This window comes from Manis pentadactyla, chromosome 11 (genome assembly GCF_030020395.1).
Source record: "Manis pentadactyla isolate mManPen7 chromosome 11, mManPen7.hap1, whole genome shotgun sequence".
NCBI classification, from domain to species: Eukaryota; Metazoa; Chordata; class Mammalia; order Pholidota; family Manidae; genus Manis; species Manis pentadactyla.
Genome location: NC_080029.1, coordinates 9,478,835 through 9,503,914, shown reverse-complemented (window position 1 = coordinate 9,503,914; position 25,080 = coordinate 9,478,835). Strand labels below are relative to the sequence as shown.

General features: G+C 49.2%; 1 protein-coding gene across 4 annotated transcripts in view; it reads right to left on the bottom strand.

The window, feature by feature from the left end:
* The window catches only part of CLMN (calmin), a 101,008-nt gene that overhangs the window by 26,669 nt on the left and 49,259 nt on the right, over positions 1-25,080 (bottom strand). For all 4 annotated transcript variants that reach the window (XM_036882039.2, XM_036882040.2, XM_036882043.2 and 1 more), the window contains exon 2: positions 386-447. In XM_036882039.2, the coding sequence (XP_036737934.2) occupies positions 386-447 (62 nt within the window). The remainder of the gene's footprint in view (positions 1-385; positions 448-25,080) is intronic.

The window sequence follows — 25,080 nt, the reverse complement described above, 5'->3', positions numbered from 1 at the left end:
CCATCCAAATACCCACAAATGGCTCTTAAGGAGAGCCTCCCAAGATTCCCCTGCCCCAAGTCCCACCACGTAAGTGTCTGGGTTGTTCAACAATGAATGTCTTCTAATATTTGCTCATCTATTCCTATTGAAATATAGACCCTCTCCTTCCCCAGCTAGACCAATGACCCCATGAGCACAGAATCATGCCTCACTTACCCTCATGTGCCCAGCACCGAGCTTGATACTTGTCAGTGAGCATGCACCCAATAAATGTTTAAATGAATGAACAAAAAAATAGTAACAATTGAAAACACAGAGCCACCATTCCCCTTGCTACACTACTGAACCGCACCCGCAGGTATGGATCAGTTTCCACTTGATGAAAACACACATGCCCTCTTACCTTCTCTAGGTGTAGATTCATCCATCGAGTAAAGGTCCTCTTTTGCACATTTTCCCTCTCAACTGAAACAGAGTAGCATCATTAGCTGGGTGAAAAGAAATACGTGCTAAATCCCTCCCTCCTCTTCACAAGAGGGTTTCTAGGTGGACAGCAGACAGAGCCGGAGGGTCCCATGTATGAATGGAGCCCTTCCCAAAAGGGGGCTGGGAAGGGGTGGCACCTAGAATCCACATCCCCCAGCCCAACCCCCAGAGCATCTTAAATAGATTAAATCCCTATGAATTCAGACACACAAAACAAAATGTTCTACACAACCCAGTGTGAGCATTTGGACAGTTGGCTCTCCAGCTGAAGATGTGCTTATGGGAAAATACAAATTAAAACTACCAAGTGACAGTGCCACACACCTGCCGGGCAGGAGTAATGACCTCAGGAGCTGGCACAGAGGAGAGGGTGATTAGGGACTAGGATGGGGCTCTAGAATGTGCCACAGTGCGGGGGAACGAAGTTGGCATTCCCACATCGGACTGTTAGCCCTGTCACCTCCTAGCTTTGTGTCCGTGGGCCAGCTGCCTGTCCCCAGGTCTGAGCTGACCCATGAAAACAAGAAGTTCACTGCCAGCTGGAAAGAAACCTGCCATCCTGCAAGTCAAGGTCAGCACAGTGCCCGGCACAACAGCTCATATCTTTTCTTTGTCCTTCTTATTTTTCAAGCCGGGGAATACACTGTGCCCTCTGGGAAGGGGGGCTCCCTGCTCACTGGGGCTCTGCAGGGGACACCACCGTGAGCAGGGAGGGCACGAACCACACGGAGATCCCTTCTCCCAGGGAGAGTGTTTCCCAAACAGGTTTCTTAGGGAAGAGCCTTCCTTTTCAAGGGTTACTGCCATCTACTCGGCACTAGTTGCCTCCCAGACACTTCGTTTCCATTAATCTTTAAAACTGACAACACCGCCTGCAAAGTAGAAACTGTCATTTTGCAGATGAACCAAATGGGGCTCAGAGAGGTACCATGACTTTCCCAGGGCACCAGCTGGAGAAATGCAGAGCTGCGCATCACCCCCCGGGTCTGCCTGCCCCTGTCAGCACCCTGGAAATGGAAGATCTGAATTCTAGCTCTTCCAATTATGGCAAAGGCATCCGCAATAGTAACAATGACCAAATGAATATGATGTCGCGAGCCCTCGCTCTGTGGCACTTCATACACATTCACTGACTGAATCCTTACTACAGCCCTCAGGGACAGAACTATTTATAACCTGCAGGTAGGAAAACAGAGGTGCTCACCCAGGGTCACAAAAGGTTATCGTTTCTATGTTACAGATGAAGAAACTGAGGGTGAAAGAGCTAATAAGCGGCAAAGCTGCGGCTTGGAGCTGCATTCTGGGCCACGTGGCATTAGCTGGCTTGGTGCTGTTGGAGGCACTGGGGCCTGGGCCTGGGGCCGGGGGGCCTGTGCCAGCAGCCCCCCTTACAGCTCAACCGCTATGCCTCTCAGGAAGCTTCCTGGAAATGTCTGAGCCAGATGACTCCTGAATCACTACATTCTGGATTTCAACATAACACATATGCTTAAAACCATTTCACAATTCTTTAGCAATAAGAAAATGAGAGGCAATTTATCTCTGGGGAGAAAAAAGGCTATGGCTTTCCATAATGACTATGGTTCTTTTTTCCTCTCAGCCTCATTATTAGGTAGATAGTAGGGTCCATAAATCAAATTTTAATATTGTGCCTTTCAATCTTTTTAATTGAGGAGCCAGCAGACAGTAATTATGCACATAACTGCTTTTTTTTCTCATATTCCCCCTTTTTCTGGAAGGGAAGGTCACTGGCATGTAGGCGTAAGAATTAAAGATCTAATTCCAGTAAACTGTGTTTCGTGGGGAGGGAGGGGAGTGAGGGGAGGGAGAAAGGAAAAGAAGCTGATAGAAATGAGTAGGGAGAGGGGCATTTGCTGGGGCCATAAGTTATTGAGTCTCAGAACTTTGCAGAATATTGGAGAAAATCCCACCTCAAGCCCCTTTGAGATATTTCTGCCTCTATAGCTTTTTCCATGGTATGTTGTTCCCTAGTTTAGTTACCATTCTCTGTTGACGGCACTTAGCTATCTCCAGTTTTTCACGGTTAGGAGCAGAGTAGCCATGAGCATCCTGGTCCAAGCACCCTGGCATGTGCTTCTTTGTGCACAAAACCTATGAATACATTTCTCACGCTTGACAAGTAAAAGTGGAACCGCTGGGTCTTAGTGGTAGGCACAGTTAAAATTTTAATAGCTACTTCCAAATTGCCCTCCCAAAAGGCTGCCCCAGTTTATACCTTCACCCCCACCTGTCTTTAAACAAGTTTATGGGATTGTAAAGTATTTACACACACATTCAAACACTCAGGCTTGTTTCTCCATACGGTGGCCAAGAGAGCAAAGTATATCTCCTGAAACAGAAGTGCGTTCAGGGAAAGCCTGGGGGAACCTGTGCTGGGCTGTGGGTCCTCCCGTGAGGAAGGGTGTCAATGAGCAGGCGGCTGTCTGTTAGTCTGTATATGCCTCATCCATCCACTCACCCACTCATCCGTCCATCTATCCATCCTTCCAGTCAACTAAGTATCCATACATCCTTCCATCCACCCATCCATCCTCCCAGCTGACACTTATTCAGTGATGAGTATACGCCAGGAACTATGCCAAACGCTGTGGGCAAAATCAGAAATAAAGAATTAAGCATTTGTGGCCTCTGTACTACCAGAACTCACAGCCAAGCAGGAGACAAAACATGGACCCCACAAGGCACACAGACAAGGAGAAATGAATTGGAAATGTCTGGGGCTGGTGGGTGAGGAGGGGGCTTCAGACCCTAAGGGGTACTACTCCAGAGGGTCCCACAGCAGAACGGGACACAAGGCCTCCTGAAGGCATGGACAGCAACCCAGCCCTTCCCTGACCCAGAGCCAGCTTCTGGGAGGCTTCCCTTCCAGCCATGGCCAGCGGGTGAGTCTGGGTACAATTCAGTTTTGACAGCAGAGCTGACCCACGGGAGGGCAAGGTGATGACCAAGGAGCCAACGGGACCATGGGACTAAACTGCACGTGACAGGCACGTCCCCAGCTGAAACAGGGTCTGGAAACCATGTTTTCTGGACTTGAAACTGGGACACATCACTCAATACACAGGAGAGACAGACTGCCAGAACTTAGCCTGCCCCAGAACGTCCTCTTGAGAGCCACACACCATGAGCCAGGCGACCTTGGATGGGCTCATAACTTTCAAGATACCTTTGCCTCAGTGTCCCGTCTGTAGAATGAGGACAATTGTGCCTCCCTCACAGGCATGCCGTGAAGAGTCAATGGGATGACCCCCACAGGCAGCCCCGATAAGCTGTCCCATAAGGGTCACCTTCTCTGGCCCCCACAGCCACACAGCACGCCCTGGACTTGGGGCATTTTGTCTGGTGTCTCAACACCAAGGTCTGACCCCCTTTCATGGCCTTCTCCATCTCAAAATACCCACCCCCGCCTGCAGGTCTTTTCTACTTCTGGCCTGCCAAGACTCCATAAACTTTATATAGTTTCCATAAATCCAATGGCCCCTTTTTTCCTCCGCGGCTCTCACATTGTAAAGGTGTAGGAAACCGTTTCTCTGGAAGGGTCTGGCCTTCTCATGGAGTGTTTGTGAGGCCCGGTGTGGGTCTGCTGGGCAGCAAAAGAGTAATAACGGTGCTGTAAAATTGCCATCGCTGGTTCTGCCTGGCGGGCCAGGGTGCCCAAGGGTGGGCGTGGTGTGGAATAGGGGCTAACCAGGCCCGGGACCCTGGGAAGGGAGACAGAAGGGAGGCCCAGCCTTCTGGCTCAACTCCACCATCCCAAATCCCCAGACGTGACTCTGGCCCCTGCTTTGCAAAGAACAGACAATTTGAAACTGACATTCTGCCCTTCTCCAGGCCACCGGTGGCCAGCTCTGGAGGTGGGAACCACAGAGAGGGGGGCACTGGCTCTGAGAGTTAAAACAGACTCATTTACCCTTGTGGCCTTTGTCCCTATGTCCACATTATCCACAAACCTACTTCCTCCATAATATTCCCTGTATCATATTTCTGCTCTTCCCTGCCCATTAGAAGGGGCTTGATTGCTTTATCCGTTTATAAAATTATATGCTCATTATAAAAAATGAAGGAATATAGGAAAGTGAAGAGAACTATATATAAAATCTCTTGAAATCTCATTATACCTGGAGATCACTGCTGCCGGCATTTTATTGACCATCTTTCCAGAACCATACACATGCACACAGGCACACACACGCAGAGCTAATGCCTATAGATATACATGTACATAATTTCAGTGAGGCAGCATTTCTCAAAGCAGAGCCCCTGGATCACTAGCATCAAGAGCTTCTGGGGTGACAGTAAAAATGCTAATTCCTGGACCCCATCCAAGACCTACTGACACTCTCTGGGGCTAAGCCCTGGGAATCTGAATTTAACCAGCTCAGCAGGGGATGACATATATAGTTTGAGAACCCAGGTCTTGCTGGGAAGGGACAGTTGGCATGGTTCCTTGGTCATCTTGGACAGAATAGAGAATGGAATGGGCATGTTACCTGGTGCAGGAGAAAGACCGGCGGACTGCGGCCGGGCACATGGGCTCCGCAGTAGACCGTAAGGTGGGGACGTGGCTGTAGCTCCTGGGCCTGCTGCAACAATGACGTGCAATCGCTTACTGGCACTGGGCAAGGAAAAAGGTCATTCCCTTTCCTTCTTTGCCCAAAAGGCTCCTCCTGAGACTGGCTTCAGTCACTGCATTCATACAGTTGGGAGGTCCTGGTTCTCCAGAGAGATGAACTGGAATTCACCTAGCTGGACTGCAGACCAGGATTTCTGCAGGAGAGACTTATTCTGTGACATCCACCCAGAGGGGTCAGTCGGAAGCACTCGTTTTCAGCTTCAGAGGCACTGCCCGGGCAAAAGGAGGGAGGCAGGCGGGGTGAGACGTGGCTCATCTCTATGCACTCGTTCCTCCAAGCCACAGGTGCAGGAGGCTGAGGGGCGCCGGCAGGGCTAGTGAAGCCCCAGGACACCTGAACCTTCCACCAGGGCAGGGTGCCCGGAGAGCTACGGCACCATTTGGAAACCAAAAGCTCGCTTTCCCTCCCCCGCCGAGGCTGGTGTAGAGGAGGAGACACATTAGGGAGCTTGCCCATCAGGCTGTGGCCAAGGCTCCCACCTCAGCCCTCCCTCCCACGAGCAGAGAAAGGCTTCAGCTAATGAGAGGCTCTGACAGTATCCCTGAGTGACCTTGAACAAGGCGGGTTCTGCTCTGGGGGCCTCAGCATACCCACCTGTGCGGTGGGGATCAGTGCACTGGAGCTGTCCTCCCCACATCACGGGAGGGCGTTGCCATGGTGTGGGGACGGAGGTGAGCTGCGGTCACTCTTCAGGCCATTAGGTAGCTGGGAAAGTGTGCAGGCAGGTGACAAAGAAAGGGGCAAAGGGACAGTCATGAGGTTTCCAAGGGACAAAGCATCAAAGACCTCAGCACAGGCCTGGACACGTCGTAAGTGCTTAATAAACACAGCTGTTGATACGATGCTAACGTTGGACAAACTACTAAACTTTTCTGAGGTTGAATTTCTTTTCTGTAAAATAAGGACAATGCCTTCCTCTGCCAAATGGGAAGATGCCTGTGCATGCCGCGTGCATAAGCTCAGTAAACAGACTCATTCATCCTCAACAGTTCCTGGCACCTCGGGGACACATATTTGGGCCCTGCAGGCGGCTTTCCTAGCAAGTCCGCATGGAGCCAAAGTCCTTCTTCCAAGTGGACCTGACAGCCCTGAGACCAGGAGGAGCTGCCTGGCTCTGGGCAGCCAAGACAGGCTTGGGAGGGGGTGGCAGTGGCAGCAGGGAAGGGGGGATCCCACCTGGACCCCAGATGGGTGTGGATGTCACACACCCAGGACTGGGAGAGCAGGTCATCTGGGAGATGGGCCTGGCTACCCTGGCTGCAGCTGGAGGGCTCTCCCTGCCCCCAGTATGAGGGTCCCTGAGGGTGAAGGCCCCACCACCCTCTCTGTCCAGGAGGGTGGCCGGAGACCGCGCTCTTTCCAACCTTTACTCCTATTGCTTGCGGGGGACAAGATCCTGGCAGGCCTCCATTCCCATCCTCCCTCTCAGCTCCAGGGACAGCCACAGCCTCCGGTGACAGTCTCCAGGGGCTCCTCTGACAGCAGCCTGGTCCTGAAGCCCCTTCCCCACCTCATATTAGCGACCTCCTGAGACGTTCACACGTGTGTTCTCATTCTGGGTCTCAGCTGATTTCCTCCGCTGTCTGGGAAACCCACTCCTCCCTCCCAAATGTTCTTTTTCTCCATGGCTCAGACAACCTCTCATTCTACGGGTCCTCCTTGGCTCACTCCAGCCATGGAACCTCACGCCATCAGCTCAGGCGGGCCCCCAGGGGTCTTTCAACCAGGGCGCAGACACACCTCTCTCTCTCTCGGGTTGCCAGCTGGACTGCCACCAGACCACAGGTCTGCCCCACGGACAGGGCACAGAGGAGCAGGCCCTGCCAGCCCCTCCAGCCCTCGGTGCAGCTGGCCACTGGGAGACCCGGGCCCCTCTGTCTGCATGTGGCCTGGTCCCACTCAATGGTTCGCTCCTTTTCCGTCTTTCAACACCTCCCAGAAACGCCAACCTCATTACATGGTCCCATGCTGGTTCACTTGAGAAATAAAACTCAGAAACAAATTAAATGGCAATTTCGGTTTAAACAGGAGAGGAGCCAGGCTTCAGGAATACCAGGCCAACATCCTTTGGTTCCGACTCCTGGGGGCCACTTCCCCCCTTGGCTCTGGCGGTATTAAAGCCAAGGCCTCCATGTGGTTTGCACCAGCCATGATTTTGCATTTAATTTCCTTTGTTTTTCCTCCCTGAATGTTTGCTCTGACCCGAGTCCCTTTTATCAAGACTTTGGTAATAAAATGCAAAACCCTCCTTGGGACCACAGGCCGAGCACCATGCAACTACACAGAAGCGTGCAGAGAAGGGGCAGGCCAGAGCTGGCAGAGCCCCTCACCTCTCGGTCTCCTCTGCTGCCCTCTCTCCTTTGCCCCTTGTGCAGGCCAGGGATAAGGGCATCAGGATGGAGAGCGAGCAGGCTGCTCGAGCTGGTGCAAACCAGTGGCCTCCCCAATATGTGCCCGGAGAGACTCAAATAAAACTGCCAAGCTCATTCTAACTGGGGACTTCAATCCAATTCTCTCACAGGTCCCAGAGGCCACCAATTAACATACCATGTCCTGCCCCGCCATGCCCCTACTTCTCAGCTGCTCCAAAACACATAACCCAGGGCTCCAAAGAGCTAGTCCCAATTACACACCAAATTAAGTTTTAAGCTATATATATAATAGATATATAGGGCTGGTGCCTGTAACTAAAATAAAAATAAACCCACTCTAGTTTTTTTTCTGTGAGTGATTCTGTCTAACCTCAGGGCTAAACCTCAGTCTGCTTTTATTATGACAGATGACGCCAGCCAGCCATAAAAACTCATGCTTAGGAAAAAGGACTTTGCCGTCCACCCAGATGGGCAGACGAGGGTGACATGACCAGTCCAGGCAGACTGCCATGCCGCATCCAGCTGAACCTGAGGCGGAGGTTTAAGTGGTTTGTACCGATTCCTCACACACCCAGCCAGGTATCCGAGGCTGAAGGCCACGCCACCTCCACCACGGACAGGAAGATGTGGACCCTGTCCCCAGGGGCCCCCTTCACCAGGTTCCACAAGGAAGGAAGGAGAAAGGGAGAGGAGGAGGTGGAAGGAAGGAAAGAAGATGGAAAAGTATTTTCTCCATACACCATCAAGACTCACTCATGGACCCCTGATGACACGATCTCTGGGGGACTGTACTCTCCACTGTGGACCACAAATTCTGGTGATTTTCTTTATACCAGGGATTTTGTGAAAGTATTCAGGCTTCCAAATACTAACTTGAGTAACTCCTAAAGCACTGTTCTCCAAACCACATTCTGCAGAGCACTAACTCTAAAAGGACTCTCAAAGGAAGAGCCCAGTATCTCTGGGAAGTAGTGTGTTCTCTGTTCCCTCTCAGGGTTATTTATGATCAGTGCATTAGAGGCTCTGATAAGTCCTGCCATCAGGAAATGTATTTAACTTGGTCTGAACCAAGCTCATTTAAGCCAGACCCTTTTTCTGTATAAAACTGATCACGACTTCTTGCAGAATCCTGCTTTGGAGATACAGACAGATAGCCATTAATCGGGGATGTCTCTGTTGGGTGCTTACGGCCAGTGACTTAGGCAGCCACATGGTTTTGCCAAACAGTTTCTTTTCCCTCTTGGGCACACAGCCAAACTGCATTTCCCAGCCTGCCTTGCAGGTGGTGGAGGCTTCATGACTGAGTTCTCCGATAGAATGTGAGTAAGTGCAGCGTATGGCACTTTCAGACAAGGCCTGGATGTCCTCTGTGCCTTGTGACCACTACACGGAGGCAATACTAAGAGGAGAGGGGGGCAGAGCCACAGAAGCTTAGAGTCTGGATTCCTGAGTCTCCCGGTGGAAAAGGGCCACCCGGTAGTGCCGTCCAGGGGCAACGCCATTGCTGGATGCTGAGTCAGTAAGAACTACATCTTCAGTGAGTTAACACGGCCCTGTGGGGGTGGCTGTTAAAGCAGCTGCCCACTCTGGCTGACGGATGTCTCGAGTGAGGGCCGGGCTCCTCAGGAAGGAAGGGAAGGAGGGAGTCAATATCTATGAAGCCTTTGCTGGCACGGTCAGAATCACTTAAATCCACTTAATCCTCACAGCAACAGGGAGCGGCGGTGTGTCCTGTGTGAATGGGGATACTGAGTCTGAGGGCGAGGAAGTGACTGGTGGTACAGCTGAGAGAAGAATGCAGCCTCATCTCTGCGAGCTGAGGCCCTCCCCACAGCACCAGGCTGGGCCGGCTGGACCCCTTCCAAGCCAATGCCTTGTGGAAGAACCTTCAGGAAGGATCTGTTTCATGCCCAGGTTGGCTCAACTGCAGAACAAAGGCTGACAAGGTGTTTTGTCCCCAAACATAGGTGAACAGGCCTAACAAGAATCAGCTTGACCTCTTGGGTTCAGCTATTTCTTAAAAAGGAGATTAAAAACACTCAACTTCATACAAATGACCTCGATTTGCATTTTTAAGCACATTTGTCTTTAATACGACCTCGTACTCACCCTTCAAATACCTATGTTTTCGCGTACATGCGAAGGCCAGTCAGCTGTGAGAATCTCTAGTGCAGGGTGACTAGTTGTCCCGGTTTGCCCAGAACTGAGAGGCATCCCAGGACATGGGACATTCAGTGCTAAAACTAGGGAAGTCGCAGGCAAACTGGGATGAAGTGGTAGAGGGTGGACATTCCAGTGGTAGCCCCAAGGGGACAGCTGCTGGGAGGGGCAGAAAGCACTGGGATCCGCCTGAGGGACAACGTCAGTGGCAGGCAAGGTGGTTCCCACTTGCTTTAAACTATGAAAATCCACTTCACAACTTGTACCTGCCAACAAATAGTGACACTGTGTGAACTGAAATTCCTACCCAGAGCAGGAGGGGTAATGACGGGAGCTTGTGATGGGGAAAGGCAAGAAGTGCCAAATTCTTCTGGAGCTGCAAGTGCCACCAGCATGTCATGTTAATTAGCAAGAAGGAGAGGAGAGGCTGCCTAAGCTGGAGGCTGGGGGCTGACCTGTGCCAACCTGACAAATTTGAATGCTTCACACTCCACTGGCTCCTTTTTGAAGCATATTTGTATGAAAATAGACAAAAGTTACTACTTACAAAAACCTTGAAAACATGCACACTTGTGCATGCCCAGGTGTGCATGCCAGCGTGCATGTATATATACCACAAACACACACACACACTCTGCCTTTCCCTTCAACCCTCTTCAGAGACATGTCATCTCCAGGGTCACTGGAGGGATTTTATCATTATAAGGCCTCCCTTCTGCCACAGTCATGGTGCTTCACAACGAAAGGGCAGCACTCTGACACTGAGGTCAAGGTTGGATCATTGTCACCGGGCAGAAACTCTGTAGAATGGCAAATTCCAGTGCTGTAATCAAAAACCCACTGAGACTAGACCCATGATTCTTTATGTGGCTGCACATGACAGTCATCTGGGGAAACTTCAAAAAGTAAAAGGCCTGGACTATGCTCTAGACTAATTGAATCTGCATCCCTGGAGCCAAGGGCCCAGGCATCTGCATTTTTAGAGCTCCCCTCTGATTCTGACTCTGAGCCAGGGCTGAGAACCACTGCTCTAGGCCAGCGGTTAGCAAATTTTTCCTGTCAAGGGCTAGATAGTAAATGTTTTAGACTTTGCAGGCCACTTGGACTCCAGAGACCAGTTGGCTGTGGTGGGATAGCAGCCAAGACTGTAATTAATTGGGCACGGTCTGTTACAATAAAACTTTATTCACATGAACAGGCAGTGGGCCGCACTTAGCCAAGGCCTGCCCCAGACTCCATAAGCCCCACCGCCTGATTTAAGCAGCCACTCTAGACCTTACTGGTGGCGTACTTCTCAAAGTCCAGCTTAAAAATTCAGTTTTGGGCTTTAGGAGCAGGGGTTTATTCGCTTTCTGTTTCTGTTATAAGAAAATCAAAGAGCCGTGGCAGGGTGGAGAGGCATAAGGTATGTGGGAAATGAAAGAGCAGAACTACTCAGTGCTGAATGCTGGCAAGTCAAAATTCTCCTTGGATTTTCTCCTTCTATCAACGAAGCCAGTAAGAAAAGTAACATTTGGGCAACCAGACTTTTGCATCATTCTTGCCTTTGTTTTCCTTCCTCAGCAACTGGCCTTTTTTCAAATCAAGTTAAGACACATCCCCTACTCCTCAGCCTTGACTAAATGTCCCTTTTTTTCTGAAGAATCCAAGGGAGGATGAAAAAGAAAACTGACCCCAGACAATCTTCACTGATGTTTTTCTCTTCTTTTGTAAAGTTGAAATGGAAACAAACAAACAAACAAAAATCAAATGGCACAACTCACAGGTAAAATTTCTCAGATTAAATTTTGTTCAAGGAAAGTAATCGCCCCCATTTTCTTAGCACCCCAAAAACCCAGAAATTAAGGTTACTGAGGGTAGCTTCCCATCCAACACTACCACAAAGGCAGTCACCCAGAGTCTTCCTGGATGCCTCCCAAGACAAAGAGCTCAGTACCTCTCCAAAGCCAGGCTCCGTTATCTGAGAGCGTGTCTCGTGGAAAGGCGGAAGGTCCAGTGGGACCAACGGTTAGGAGATAGAGGACAACAGGCTTTGGTTTGGTGTCTGGGAATTAGGCCTTCAGATCTGACCAACAGAGGAATGGGCTACCCGGAGAGGCCAGACAGTTCCAGTTCTTCAAATCTTAACATTTTAGAGAAAAACTAAAACCACATGGATACTCCACAGCAGCTGATTCTGACTAGGAAGCCCTGGTACGTGTTTATCAGGCTGATGAAAAATCTGGTGAGCCGGAAGGAAGTGTTACTTCTCCTGAAAATGACTGTAATTCCTCCATCCAGACAAGCTATGAGAGCTGTTTCTAGTCACAGGGTTATAGGGGTGAATTTTTACTTGAAAATGAATCTGTGCCCTTAGGCAGGCGATAAAAACACACCAGTCCACTAAAAGAAGGGACCTAGCCTATCACAGATTCTTGAACAGGTTCTTAAACAAAAAGGCAGGGGCTACTGCAAATATTCAGATTTTCCTCTTCTGGGGCAACAGGAACCTCAAAAACAAGGGAATTTCCTTTTTTGTTTTGCTGTCAGGAAAAATCTGAAAGCCCAAGTTTTACAAATAATCTGGATACTAACTTTCCCCCGGACCTCAGTTTTTACAAAAATATCGATACAGATTCTATTGTTTATGTACTTTTAAACTTTATGGGTCAAGTAAGCTACCTTAAATGTTTTTGTTCAAGAAGGTAGGGTATGATGAATGAATGAATGAAGGTGTGAGTGAGTAAATCAGTAAGTAGCGTTTCTTGTACATCATTGTCACCACCCCACACGCTGCCTTGTGTTTAAGTGTAGATGTTTGTTGAGTGAATGAATGAATAAATGAATGGAAAACCCAGCTACCCATCCATTCATTGCAGATGGCCTCCAAAACCAGCAAGCCCGTTCTCATACAGTCTGGATTACTCACGTCCCAGCTGTGGCCTTGACTCTCCAGTCTGGCAGCCTAACCTCACCAGCATGGCTCTAGGAACAAAAGCTAGGACCTCTCCCTTTTGTACCTGTCCCCTGAAACTTCCATTTCCTGCTCACAGTGTGGCTCTGGTCATCAATATGAGCCATAGCCTTAGGCAGAACCTATAGGACTGAACCAAGAAAGCCCAGAAGAATATACCCAGGAATCAGCATGGGGACCAGCTCTGCCGTATGCCGGCCCCAGGGCTTTGTGGACATCCATCCCCGGGGGGACAGATCATTATGGCTCTATCAGTGGAAGTGTGGCCTTGAAGCCAACCCCACCCCCCGTGGGGCTGCTTAGGGCACCGAGCTGCCATGAAGGGGTTTCTCCCAGGCCAGCATTTTCTAAGCCCAGGTTCAGGTACCAAGAAGACAAGCCTGACCACATCACCACCACCACATGCACACAGTGGCCAAGGGCCACACCTGACCCAGGCTAGGCATTGTGGAACTTGGCTTAAGTGAATGGCCAATTAAAGTGCTGTGCCTGCCCCTCAATAAGAAATGGGGTGCAAGGAAGTCCAACAAGAAGAAGCATCTGCTTCTAGCCCTCTTGGTAGCAAGAAAGCTACTTTCTCTTTCTGAGAGCCTCAATTGTCCCATTTTTCAGATGGACATAAGCGTCTTTCGGCCCACTTAGGAAAGCTCTGAGGCTTTGACCTAGACGATGAACATAGATCCACAGCCCTGACCTGGGCCTTGGCGACTTCCAGGGACAAACACTCCTGGGAAACCACAGTCCCTCCAGCTATGTCACAGTCCTCTAAGGGGGCATCTTAAAATCAGGCCTCATGGTCTATTCAGAGTGGAGACTTCTTCTCTGACTCCCCATTTTAAGCCTGAGAAAAGGGAGTCCAAGGAGGTTAAATGGCTTGACCAGGGTCACCCAGCATCCCCACAGAGCCACCACTTCCTGATGTTATAACATTTATATATTTGTGTGTTTGTTGATTATTACCTTGTCCTCTGGAATGTCAGTCCCATGAGGGCAGCAGGGACCTTGTTTTATTCTCTCCTGTGTTTCCAAAATCTTGAGCAGTCAATAAATGTTTATTGAGTGAAAAAAAAAAAAAGAAATGGGGTGCAATGCTCCATGGCACCATTTTGTTTGAGGGAATCTTGATTTCTTTTAAGAGTTTGCTAGAGCTGCCATGTATTTTGGGCTCACTATGTGCCCGGTGCTCTGCCTGCTTCCAACCTATGGTACAGGTACTATCATTGGGTGTGCACCCCCTGAGTGCTCTGCAGGGCACCCCATTGTACGGGGATGCCACTCCCTAGCTGTGATCCAGCTGGTAAGTATAGTAGGACCTGGGAAGCCAACAGCATGACCACTTGCTCAGGGCCGGGCCTGAGTGCCACACTGGAAATTGAGAATGGGGCTGATTCCAGCTCCCTCTGCCTGGTCTCTTGAAGGGAAAGGGCGATTTGGAGACTGCAGGCTGCCACGCATACTGGAGAGCAAAAAGACTGATCAGAAAATAAGAAAGAGATGAGAGATGGGGGAAGGTAGATGGGGAGGGGGAAAGCGTGCAAGGGAGAGCTGTGCTCTGGCCCATTCCTGCAGTCCTGCTGCATCCTGGCCTTAGGATTCGGTGGGACCTCTGCACTTAACGTAAATGCAACTCGTCAGTTTCGTCATGCTCCTGTGAGTTTCTGTGGGCTTACAATTAGAAGCATCCTCACTAATTTCCTCAACAAGCAAACTGTAAATGAAAAAAGAGAGACAAAGGGAAACCTATAGACACCAACCTATTGCAATTGCAGGCCCTTATTTGGGTTTCTATTCAAACAGTTTCAAAACCAAAATAAAATAATTGCATTCTGAAAGTTCAAAAACATAACTAAAATAAATTCTTAGAAAAATATAAAATGCCACAATGAGGGCCAGGAGAAATAGGGAATTTAAATAAATCAGTAGATGTTAAAAAAAAACAACAGTCCTTACCTTGAACATTCCCGATTCCCATCTTACAGCTGCACTAACCGAGGCAGGGACAAGTTACGTCACCCAGCAAGTAAGGAATAGAGCCAGGGTTCACACCCGGCCCCCAAGCATGTGTCCTACCGTTCCACGTACTGCCTGCCAGCCTCATCCCCAACCGGGACATCAGCCGCCACAGTCGAGGCACAGACTTCCTAGTAAACCAGGACGGAACTCATTAGCAGAACTATTCTAAGTCCTTCCAATTTAGGTCACTGCCTCCTGCCACCGTGGCAGGTCCCTCTGCAGAAGGACGCAGACTCTAGGAGGTGCAGTCTTAGCAATTTCACATATTTTGGTCAGTTCTCCCACACAAAACCACAATGACTGCCAAGGACGAACCCTGGCTTCAAAGTCTAAAAGCTATAAAAGGGATTCCCTGTGGGAGCAGGCCGGAAGGTAGGGACAGCTGGGGGAGACTATTGCTTTTATGATAAGTTTGGCTGTATTTTTATTTTAACTATAGGCATACAATTGATAGAACTCATATCTTACTTTTAAAAAGTTGCTATGTCTTTAACCCTGTGCCTGGGACGATATTTCTGATTTTTTTTGGTCCTCGAAACCATTAGGGAAAATGTTTACAAACACAGTATCGCACAAATAATTTTCTGTTTATCACAGTAGTAGAGACCTGTAACAAAAAAACTGGAGAATACAATAGAAATAAAAAAGTGACTAAATTATTCCAACAGCTTATTTCCTTCCATTATTCCTTCATGTGTTTTATTTTGCTTGCTTGTTTTAACATAATTTTGACCATATTAAGCATGCAATGTGGTCACTGGTATTCTGTATTGTGGGCACTGCTGGCTGTCTCCCTGGTACCTCTTCTCACCTTTCCTGAGTGGCAATAGTTGTTACTATTATTATTATTTATTTTGCTCTTTTTCACCACCACTTTGTGTTGGAGTGTTAGGCAAGGAGGGCAGATAACTTGTCTTTTAGTTTATAGGGACAGGGAACCAGATGCATTCAAAACTGATGGGGAAATTGGCACAGCCCTTCATGATCCTGGACTTTGAGCCCTGGCTGCAATGACAGAATGAAACTCTGTGGCCTTCTCCTTGGGAAGAAGGTAAATGAGTTCTGATATGGAAAGAAGGAAGGCATGTTTGGATGCTGGGTAGGATGCTGGGTAGCTAATGGGATGGACTGCAGCAGACACTGCTAGTTACCTCCCCAATACACATTATTTCCTTCTTCTTAACTGAATCCTAATTTTGGGCCGGCAGTTGGTATAATTTAAAAATGATAATTTTCCAGCCTCCCTTGAGGGGGTCATGATGTGACAAAGTCTGGCCAATGAAATGGAAGTCAGGAAGTGAGGTTTCGAGGAGCAGAGAACGTGGGGGTGGGCTCCTCTTCCTTGAACCCTCTGCCTTCCTGTCATGGAGCCGAGAAGCCTTAAGACACAACAGCCACCACTAAGAATGACAGGGCAGCAATAGAAGTACTGTTCCTCAGTGGCCTTGCTGGGCCCCAGAACTGCCCTAAGTTGCCTATGTCTGGGATTCCTATTGATTGAGATAAATAGATCTTTTTTGATGAAGTTATTGTAAGTTAGGGTTTTGTTACTTGCAGCTAAACACAGTCCTAACTGATATACGTCCCCTTGTTTTTATAAACCCATCAACGCCTACTCAATCATAGCCCTATTATTGAATAGTTATGCTAGTTCCAAGTTTCCTGGTAACTATAAGTACTTTAGTAATAGGCACATTGGACCTAAGCACCTGCGGGTCCTTTCATTTCCACGGCAATTTACAATCTGCAGAACTAGTCTCCATTCTCTCATGCAGCCAGAGCAAAATGATTCAAGACAGGGTGGCTCAGCGGCCAAATTATAGGCACCAGTCTCTCCATGATGTCTTTTCTCTCCTTTATGTTTCCCCCAACTTCTAGTTTCTGCTCAAAAAGCCAACTTCAGTAAATAGTGCTGCTGAGTCCAAGTGAGAAATGAGAAACAATTGCAAATTGTGAAGAGCTAGAAACCCCATAGGTTAACCCCCATGTGGCCACCCTGTGAAGCCAGGAAGGCCGTCCCTAATCATGGGGTGCCAAGAATGAATGAATGCAAGAGACTAAGGCATAAGCAAGGACCTGTAAATACTGTGTATTGCTTGGGGTCTTGGAACAATGCAGGGGGACTGGACAACAGCCTCAGAGATGATGAGCCAAATGCCTGTGTGCTGGGTGCGTGGGCTGGTGGCACAGGGGCAGATTGAGAAGGACAGGTATTCAAGAAGGTGGAAAAGATTGTGAGATCTTGAAAAGCCATTAGGAGAGGGCTGGCTCTTAACAACAATACAGGAAGTCTGCTCAGGCGACCACCTGGAAACAAACAACCCCCTCTAACCTCTAGGTTTCCTGAGTGTGCTTTTTATTTCCCATGAGGCACACATGTTTGGCGTCTGCACAGGGTTCCCATGTGTGTGTGAGGAGGGGGCAGGGGAGGGTTGAAGGGTGGAAGACAATGTACATCTTCATTGTTCTTGGGTGATGATGCTAAAACACCACCTGCCCCCGTGCACTGAAACAGTTTGTGCCTCTGCACTTGATGTTACTTTCACAGATGGGGTCCAATCACTCTGATTGCAAAATGCATCTCGTAGACTCATTGCACCTAAAAATCACAGATGTAGTAACAGAGACTTATCTCCCAGTCAAGTGGTCTTCGCACGCTTTTAAACACATTTGCTCTCAGTTTTATAAATAGAACTCATCTATTATAAAATAAGGAGAATCTGGTGTCAAAATCACAAAGGTCGTGTATTAGCCTCAATTTTGAAAATTGCTAAGTTCTGTGCAGGGCACTTGTGAGGTGGTATTAATATATTAATATCTCCATTATATAGATGAGAAAACTGAGGCTAAGAGCGGTGAGGGAATTTGGGGCTTAGGACCGCAGATGGCTGTGGGGGAGGAATTCCAAGTGTCTTAGGCAAACTCGCTCTGCTTCCTGGAATGAGCAGTGGGGGAGAATCGTTGGGTGTGGGGCCTTTTTGTGAATGGCCCCTCTGCCAACCTTTAAATTGCTTCTTTCACAGAGATCAGTTGGAACCTTCCAGGCCTGCTGATTGTCTGAGACACATTCCTTTACATTGGCCTACTCTCAAAGCTGCAGGCCCAGGTTCTAAGCTTGGTCCAAGGGCTGGAGCCAGGCTTTGCGTCTCCTCATGCAGAGAAGAGTTTTCTGCCTCCAGCCCCTGCAGAGGGGAAGGATTATAGAGGCAAAGCCCAACTTGATTGAAAATTAACTTCCCTCCAGGCTGCTTTATGGCTTTGCGCCTCTTCCTTCCAGCTCTTGACGAGTCTGGCCCCAAGACTGGAGGACTCTGGGTGGTCCTTCCTTCTCCAAGGGGCCAGAAATTACCAAAGGAACACCAGGGGGCTGTTGAGCAGGCTATCCGAAGCAGGGCACCAACTCACTACTGTTTTTAAAAAGTTGAAAAACGAATGCAGCCAACTGTAGTGGCTCCAGGCATTCTGGCACCACCACTTCCCAGCTGTGTGACGGTGGGCAAGGTGCTTCCCCTCACCGCCCCGTCTGTAACGGTGAGAGGTGGGGGTCATCCACAGCACCATGGGGTTGGCACGAGGAGGACATGAGAGCTGGTGTTTACAAAGTGTTCGGAACCTGACACACGGAAGTCACTGCGGACGGACAGCCCCAGCCCTGTGTCTGCGTGAGCACATTTATATTCATCAGACCAGTCAAAGCTGGTTCCCGTCATCTTTTGAATAGGACAGAATCTAGCCTTGCCCAAAGAGAGCTCTGGCCTTTGCCTTTGGCTTCTAGGAGGTGATTTATAAAATAGCTGATAGGAGTGTTTTTGTTTAGGGCCAGGACCCCCCATACTCCAACTGAGTGGGGCAGGCCATGCCAGAAAGACCCACCACGTGATCAGGTTGGGGGCTGTGGTCACACAGTACCACTCATACTGGAAACTTAGTCCAACCACATGGGCAATCAATCAAACCATCAATCATGTAATGAAGCCCCAGTAAAACTCTGGGTACTGAGGCTCATGTGAGCTTCCATAGTGGCCAGTGAAGTCTCTGTGTGTACTGCCACGTATCAGTGCCAAGAGGGCAACGAGAGGATGTAACAGCTTTCAGTGGGTACTGTGTCTTTGTACTGAATTATCAAACCTGAGGGTGGTTTTTGGAACCCGTCAGACTTGCAGTTGGTGTCAGAAATGAGGGTAGGCTTGTGTGGGGACTGTTTCCTCAACCTTCACAGCTTTGCAAACTTCAGGCAACTTCTCTGACACAAAACCTCCTGAGTTTCACGTGCACTGTGACCCCCCTCAACCACCCACTGGAAAGGATAAGGGGACAAAGAAAAGGAGCTTGTGTGTACACTAAGCAGAGTGCTTTCCAGAAGTGATCGCATGTGTGCCTCAGTTTACACATCTTTAAAATGGGACAAACTGTGCTTGCCTCTCCAGGTTGCGCACTGCCCAGTTTCACAGCCAGGGAGCAAGAGCATGGGATTCGACTCCATGCCCTAACCATTTTGCACTTAGCCACACTCCTCATGGGGGGCCGAGGTCAGCTTGTGGGTGAGACAGGCCCACCTCCAGAAGGAGGTCTTGCTCACATGCAAAATGCCATTTTATACCTTTTAATCATCACAGTTACAAGTAAGGATCAAATGTTTGCATGCTGGGTGATGCCAGACAGTGTCACCTACGTCATCTGGTCATAAAATCACCTGGGATGCTCACTAACACAGCTTCCTAGGCCCTCCAGGATCCAAATGCCAGTGGAGGAGCCAGAAATCTGCATGTTTAACATCCCACGCAGGCTGAGTCTCTCACAGGGAGACAGATGTGAAGACTGCTGCTAAGATCAAGATCAAAAGGGCTTGAGTTTCCTGCCCCAGCCACTGTGCTGCTGGGCAAGTCTTGGGTCCTGAGGCTTCGTTTCCTCATCTGCACAAATAGAGGCAACGATATGGCTGTTCTTCCTCATGCATGGTATGGCTGTAGGATGACGTGCTTGGGACAGGCCTGCACCATGACCCAGAAGCCAGTCGTCCCCACAGAGGAGCAGCATACAGCACTCACCATGCAGCATGTACAGCCAGCTCTCCTACAGTGCTTGTTCAAAACACAAATTGGTGCTGATGCAATCGATATATTAGGGATGGCTTAAGCATAAAATGAAATGTGCATTTGTTGGTGCACAATTTGTTTTCAAGAAACACTAGATGTATATGGAAAGCTGCACCCAGCTGATCAGAGCTAAACAGGAATACATAGCACACACACACACACACACACACACACACACACATACATTGGCTACCTCATCCACAACCTGTGTTATGAGTTCATCCACAGCTAATGTTACAAGTTCCTATGGGCTGACCTGTGTCCTTCCTAAATTCATAAGTGGAAGTCCTAACCCCCAGGATCTCAGCATGTGACCGCATTTGGAAGTAGGACCTTAAAAGAAGTGATTAGATTGAAATAAGTCCATTAGGGTAGGCTCTTTTCCAATCTGACCAGAGTCCTTATAAAAAGAGGACATTTGGACATGCAGACGCCAGGGGAATGCATGCACAAAATAGAAGACAACGTTGACACAGCAAGGAGGCGGCCGTCTGCAGGTGCAGGAGAGAGTCCTCAGGAGAAACCAACCCTGCCTGCACCTTGATCTCGGACAGCCAGCCTCCAGGGCTGTGAGGAAATGAATGTCCGTTTTTAAACCACGCAGTCTGAGGCTTTGCTATGGCAGCCCAAGCAAACCATTTGCCATCTAGTCTCAGGTCACCCTCCTTCCACCACTTCCCAGTAGCTCACAAGCTGCCCGCTTCCTGTGTTCAGTTCCAGAAGCAAGCTGCAGGCCCTTGTCAAGGCAGGCAGCCATAGGTATGGCAGTCTGTATGTATTTCTTAACCACAGAACAGGTATAAAACTGCTATTGTTTTTATAAGGTTCCCATCTCTTTCTTTAATGGGCCACTGACAAGTTTTTGACCATTGTCATGTTGCTATAGACCGAATGTGTCTCCCCAAAATCCACATGTTGGAACCTAGGTCCAGTGAGACAGTACTGAGAGGTGGGCTGTCTGGGGGGTGAGGAGGTCTTGGTGGTGGAACCACAGGGAACGGGATCAGTGCCCTTATGAAAAGGACCCCAGAGAGCAACCTTGCCTTTTCCCATGTGAAGGTACAACTATGAATCAGGAAGCAGGCCCACCAGACATGGAATCTGTGGACACCTTGATCTTGGATGTCCAGCCTCCAGAACTGTGAGAAATAAATTTCAGTTGTTCATAAGTCACTCACTCTGTGGTGTTCTGTTCTAGCAGCCTAGACATATAAGACATGCCTCTAGCCCTATTTTTCCTTATTGCCATTTTTTTCATTAGTGTGGTGATTTTCAGGAGCACGTATGTCATTTACAGCAGAACAGCAAAGGCAAGAGGAACATGCATGACTTGTACTTTGTTCATCCAATTAAACAATTGTCACGCACCTGCTGCCAGTTGAATCTAGACAAGAAACCGTTTGTTACTGTTTTTATTCATTTTTCCTAATGTACTAATCTAAGCATTTCACCCAAATTAATTATTTTAATCTTAATTCTTTTAACCCTATGAAGCAGGTACTATTGTTATCCCCATGTTACAAAGAACAAAACTGAGGCACAGAGAGGTTAAGTCACTTGCCTACAGTCAACCAGCTAGCAGTAGGCAGAGCTGTAATTTGAGTCCAGGTGGTGGGTCAGCTGAGTCCCAGAGCCCAGGTTCTCCATACAGGGACATGTGGTGGGTATATGGGGGACACAAGGGAACAATGCTCCCACGCTTTCCTCCTCCTGGGCACACCCTCCACCAAGTTCCCCTTCCCACTCCTTTGCATTCAGTTAGGAAGGACTTCACAGCAGTCAGCAGGTCATTTTAAACCCATACTATTCACAAAAGAGCACCATCTGATCAAGTTCATGAATGTTTAGTGGGAAAGAACTCTCCTTGTATTGTCAGCAACAATGAATCTTTGCCTGAAGAAACTGCAACCAGTGGCTTTGTGATTCAACAGACAATTACATGCTTAACATTTAGAAAAGGCTCTCTTTATGCACAGTTTGGCTCCCTGAGAGGCCAGCCTCCTAGAGCACATCCCACCTGCTGTGCCCAGCAGAGGGCACCTGCCCTGTGCTTACTGAGCACTAGATGAAGCCCCAACACCCCTCTTCTCAACCATCTCTTATATACTCACTTACGACACTTTGATGACCAGGGAGAAGACCAGGTGGCTCCTGGCCAAATGTCCTTTAATTTATTCACTTAAAAATGGAACTGAACAATGCACTGGACCCATATGGGAGAAAATACAAATACAGGAGTCCCAGTCTACACCCCGCTGGGCACGCAGGTACAGGAAAGCTGTGGGTGGCAGGAGAAGGGCTCTCTGGGTGGACCAGCCACCAGCCTCAGGGACGGCCTGGGCTGGGCGTGGACCTGCAGCAGGATCGTGAAGGTCCAGCGTGACGTCAGCAGGTGGGGACGGGAAAGAAGAGGGCATTCCACGCACACAGGGAAGCTGCAGGGTGATCCATGTAACAATGAATGCTGGGTTGTGAGACTCGTGAAGCCCAGCTTCTTGGCAGGGAGAGTTGGAGCATAAACAGAGAGGGGAGGCAGGGAACTGATGAGAGCCTTGAGTGCCACCCAAGGACTTCTTTTTGGACCAAATATACAATGAGGCCATTAGTCATTGGGATCCCTAAAGTGACAATGTGTGATCTTGCGTCCTGGGTTGGAGCTTATACTAGTGAGACTTTGAGAAGTAAACCCAAAGGCAAAGGCAAGAGGAAAATGCATGACTTACACTTTGTTCATCCAATTAAACAATTGTCAGGCACCTGCTGCCAGTTGAATCTAGACAAGAAACTGTTTGTTACTGTTTTTATTCATTTTTCCTCCCTATCCTCTACAAATAATGGATTTTAAGTCATTCTCTTGGGTGTGAAGGATGCCACCTGTAAATGAAGGTGTCTATGTATTGACAGAGACCCCGCAGCAGTCATGTAAAATACTTTGTTGATAGGATAACTATGTGCTTATGTGTTAAAAATAATTTAACTGAACCTCATTAATTCAAATCAATCTCTTTCAATTAACTTGCATTACATAAGCAACTGACTAGGGGAGAAGGGGGCTACTGTGTCCGGAGGCAGGCAGTTAGCTGGGAGCCCTCAGGAGCACCACCTTGTTTAATGTTTGCAATAACAGGGTGCGCACACTCCCTGTTTGAGAGACGGCCTCCTTGCTCCCCTACCGGCCACGTGGCCGGGGGTACGGAGCCCCCATGTTCTAACATGGCCTCACATCTGCCATGACCCCACCACATCTCAGAACCCTGCCCCTCCCAGTCCCAGTCAGACTGGCTTAGAGGGCCTGGGACCGCAGCTGAACCAATGGGCTACTTCCCTGGGAGCTTTGGACTTGGGGCCACAGAGACCAATAGGGGCGTCTCTCCCATGATTGAAGTGGTGACTTGAACTTGGGGGCTAATGGCGGCGGCCCATTCCCCACTCAGTGCAGAAAATTGGTCTACAGGATAAGAGAATTGCTGGGCAAGGCAGACAAAACACACAGAGGAGCCGCGCCACTGGCAATGCCTGGGGCCTGGCTTCCTTTGCCCCTGGGGGTCGGCAGCCTGCCTGCCCTGCCTGGCAGCAGCCTCTTCAGTGTCTGCGTGGAAGTCTGTAAACAGATTTACTCCCTTTTGTGCTTGGATTAGTTCCAGTTAGACTTCTGTCCCCTGCCACCAAGATTGCTCACAGGCAGGCGTCACTATCAGCCCCTCACATCTCAGTGAAGAAACGAGGCTCAGGGTGCTTGCTCAGAGCCACAGTGCTAGAAAGCATGAGAACTAGAATTTGGGCCCACAGCTCTACTTCCAACACGCCTTTGGGTACGTACAGTAGAAAGAACAGTTTTCAAGACTGACACTATGAGTCCTTCCAGTTGGAACACAGGGTATCCCTAGAGTAAGAATATAAAGGCAGCTGTGGGAAGGTTCTGCTCCCTCCAGCCTTTCCCACCACATCTCCCACCCTGAACCACCCCCAAAGAGCAAGGCAAGGAGACAGCCCTCTCCAGAGAGCTGCTTTTGGGTGTTGCTTTGGCCCTGCACGGCTTCTGAGCCCGGCAGATGTGGTTCCCTTCTGAGCTCCACTACCCAGCTGCCTGAGTTCTCTGTGATGGGCTAGACTGTGTCCCTTCAAAACTCCGTACGCTGAAGTCCTGGGCCCCAGCAGAGCACAACTGTGATTAAGTGAAAATGAGGTCATTAGGATGGGCCCTGAACCAATACAACTGGTGTCCTTAAACACACAGAGGGGAGACCACGCGAGGACACAGGGAGAAGATGGCACCTGCCAGATAAGAGAGGCCTGAGATAGATCCTCCTCATGGCCCTCAGAAGGCACCAAGCCTGACAGCACCCTGACACCGGCCTTCTGGCCTCCAGAGCTGTGAGAAAACACATTCTGTTAAAGCACTGGCCCGTGGTACTTTGTTACTGCAGCCCTAGCAAACCAGTAGACTCTGAGATTCATTCTTCCCGTCCGTGCAATTACTAAGGTATTACTGTGGCCCTGGGCTATGGGGAGGTGTCATGGTAAGAATTAAAAATTAGACATACAAGGCAGCAGCGCCATTGGCATGCCTCCCGCAGTAGCTATTCCGTATGGTTTAGTAACTATGCTGCACAAGCTTCTCCATTAGTCTTTCAGGAACGCCCACTGTATCCTTGGCAGCGATGTTCTACAAGGAGCTGACATGTCTCCATCTTCCTGAACAGATCCTCTAATCTAAGGGCTGGTGGGAAAAGCTAAGAGGGTCTCCATGCACCAGGGAAAAGAAGCTTCCAGGTATTGGCTCATCCCAAGAGAAGAGAGTAACATATGTCTCACTGGATGCCCCAAAGAGCCCAGTGTCAGGAGGAAGGGGTGACCCCAAGCACAGTGGGGTGTGCAGGGGGCTGACATGAACAGGTGCTGGCCAGAATCCTTAGGCCAGGGGCCTGTAATAAAGAGAGAAAGACTGAGAAAGAAAGTGCCAGCAGGAAATATCCTGGAGGAAGTAGGGAGAATGTGGGGGCCAGCACTGCAGGCCCAGGTATCAGAGTGCATGTTGCACGCGCGTGTGTGCGTGCGTGTGTGTGTGTAATGTACACGTGGTATGTAATGTGTGTGGATGTTTATGTGTATATATTGTGTGGTGTGTATGTGTGTGTGTGTCTGCAGGGTGTGTGTAGGGGGTGGGGAGTGTGTATTTAGTGGCTGCTGGACCTGGAGGCTTGAGCAAAGGGCACAGGCTACTCAGGGCTGGGAGAGGAGAGGGAGCAGCCAGGTGGTGCCTCCTGTGGGCAGGGATGGAGCGAGGTGGTGCAGGGCGTCTGGTTCTGATGGGGAACACAGATAGAGATCCAGGTGCTGGCTGGACCCTGGCTGTTCACCGG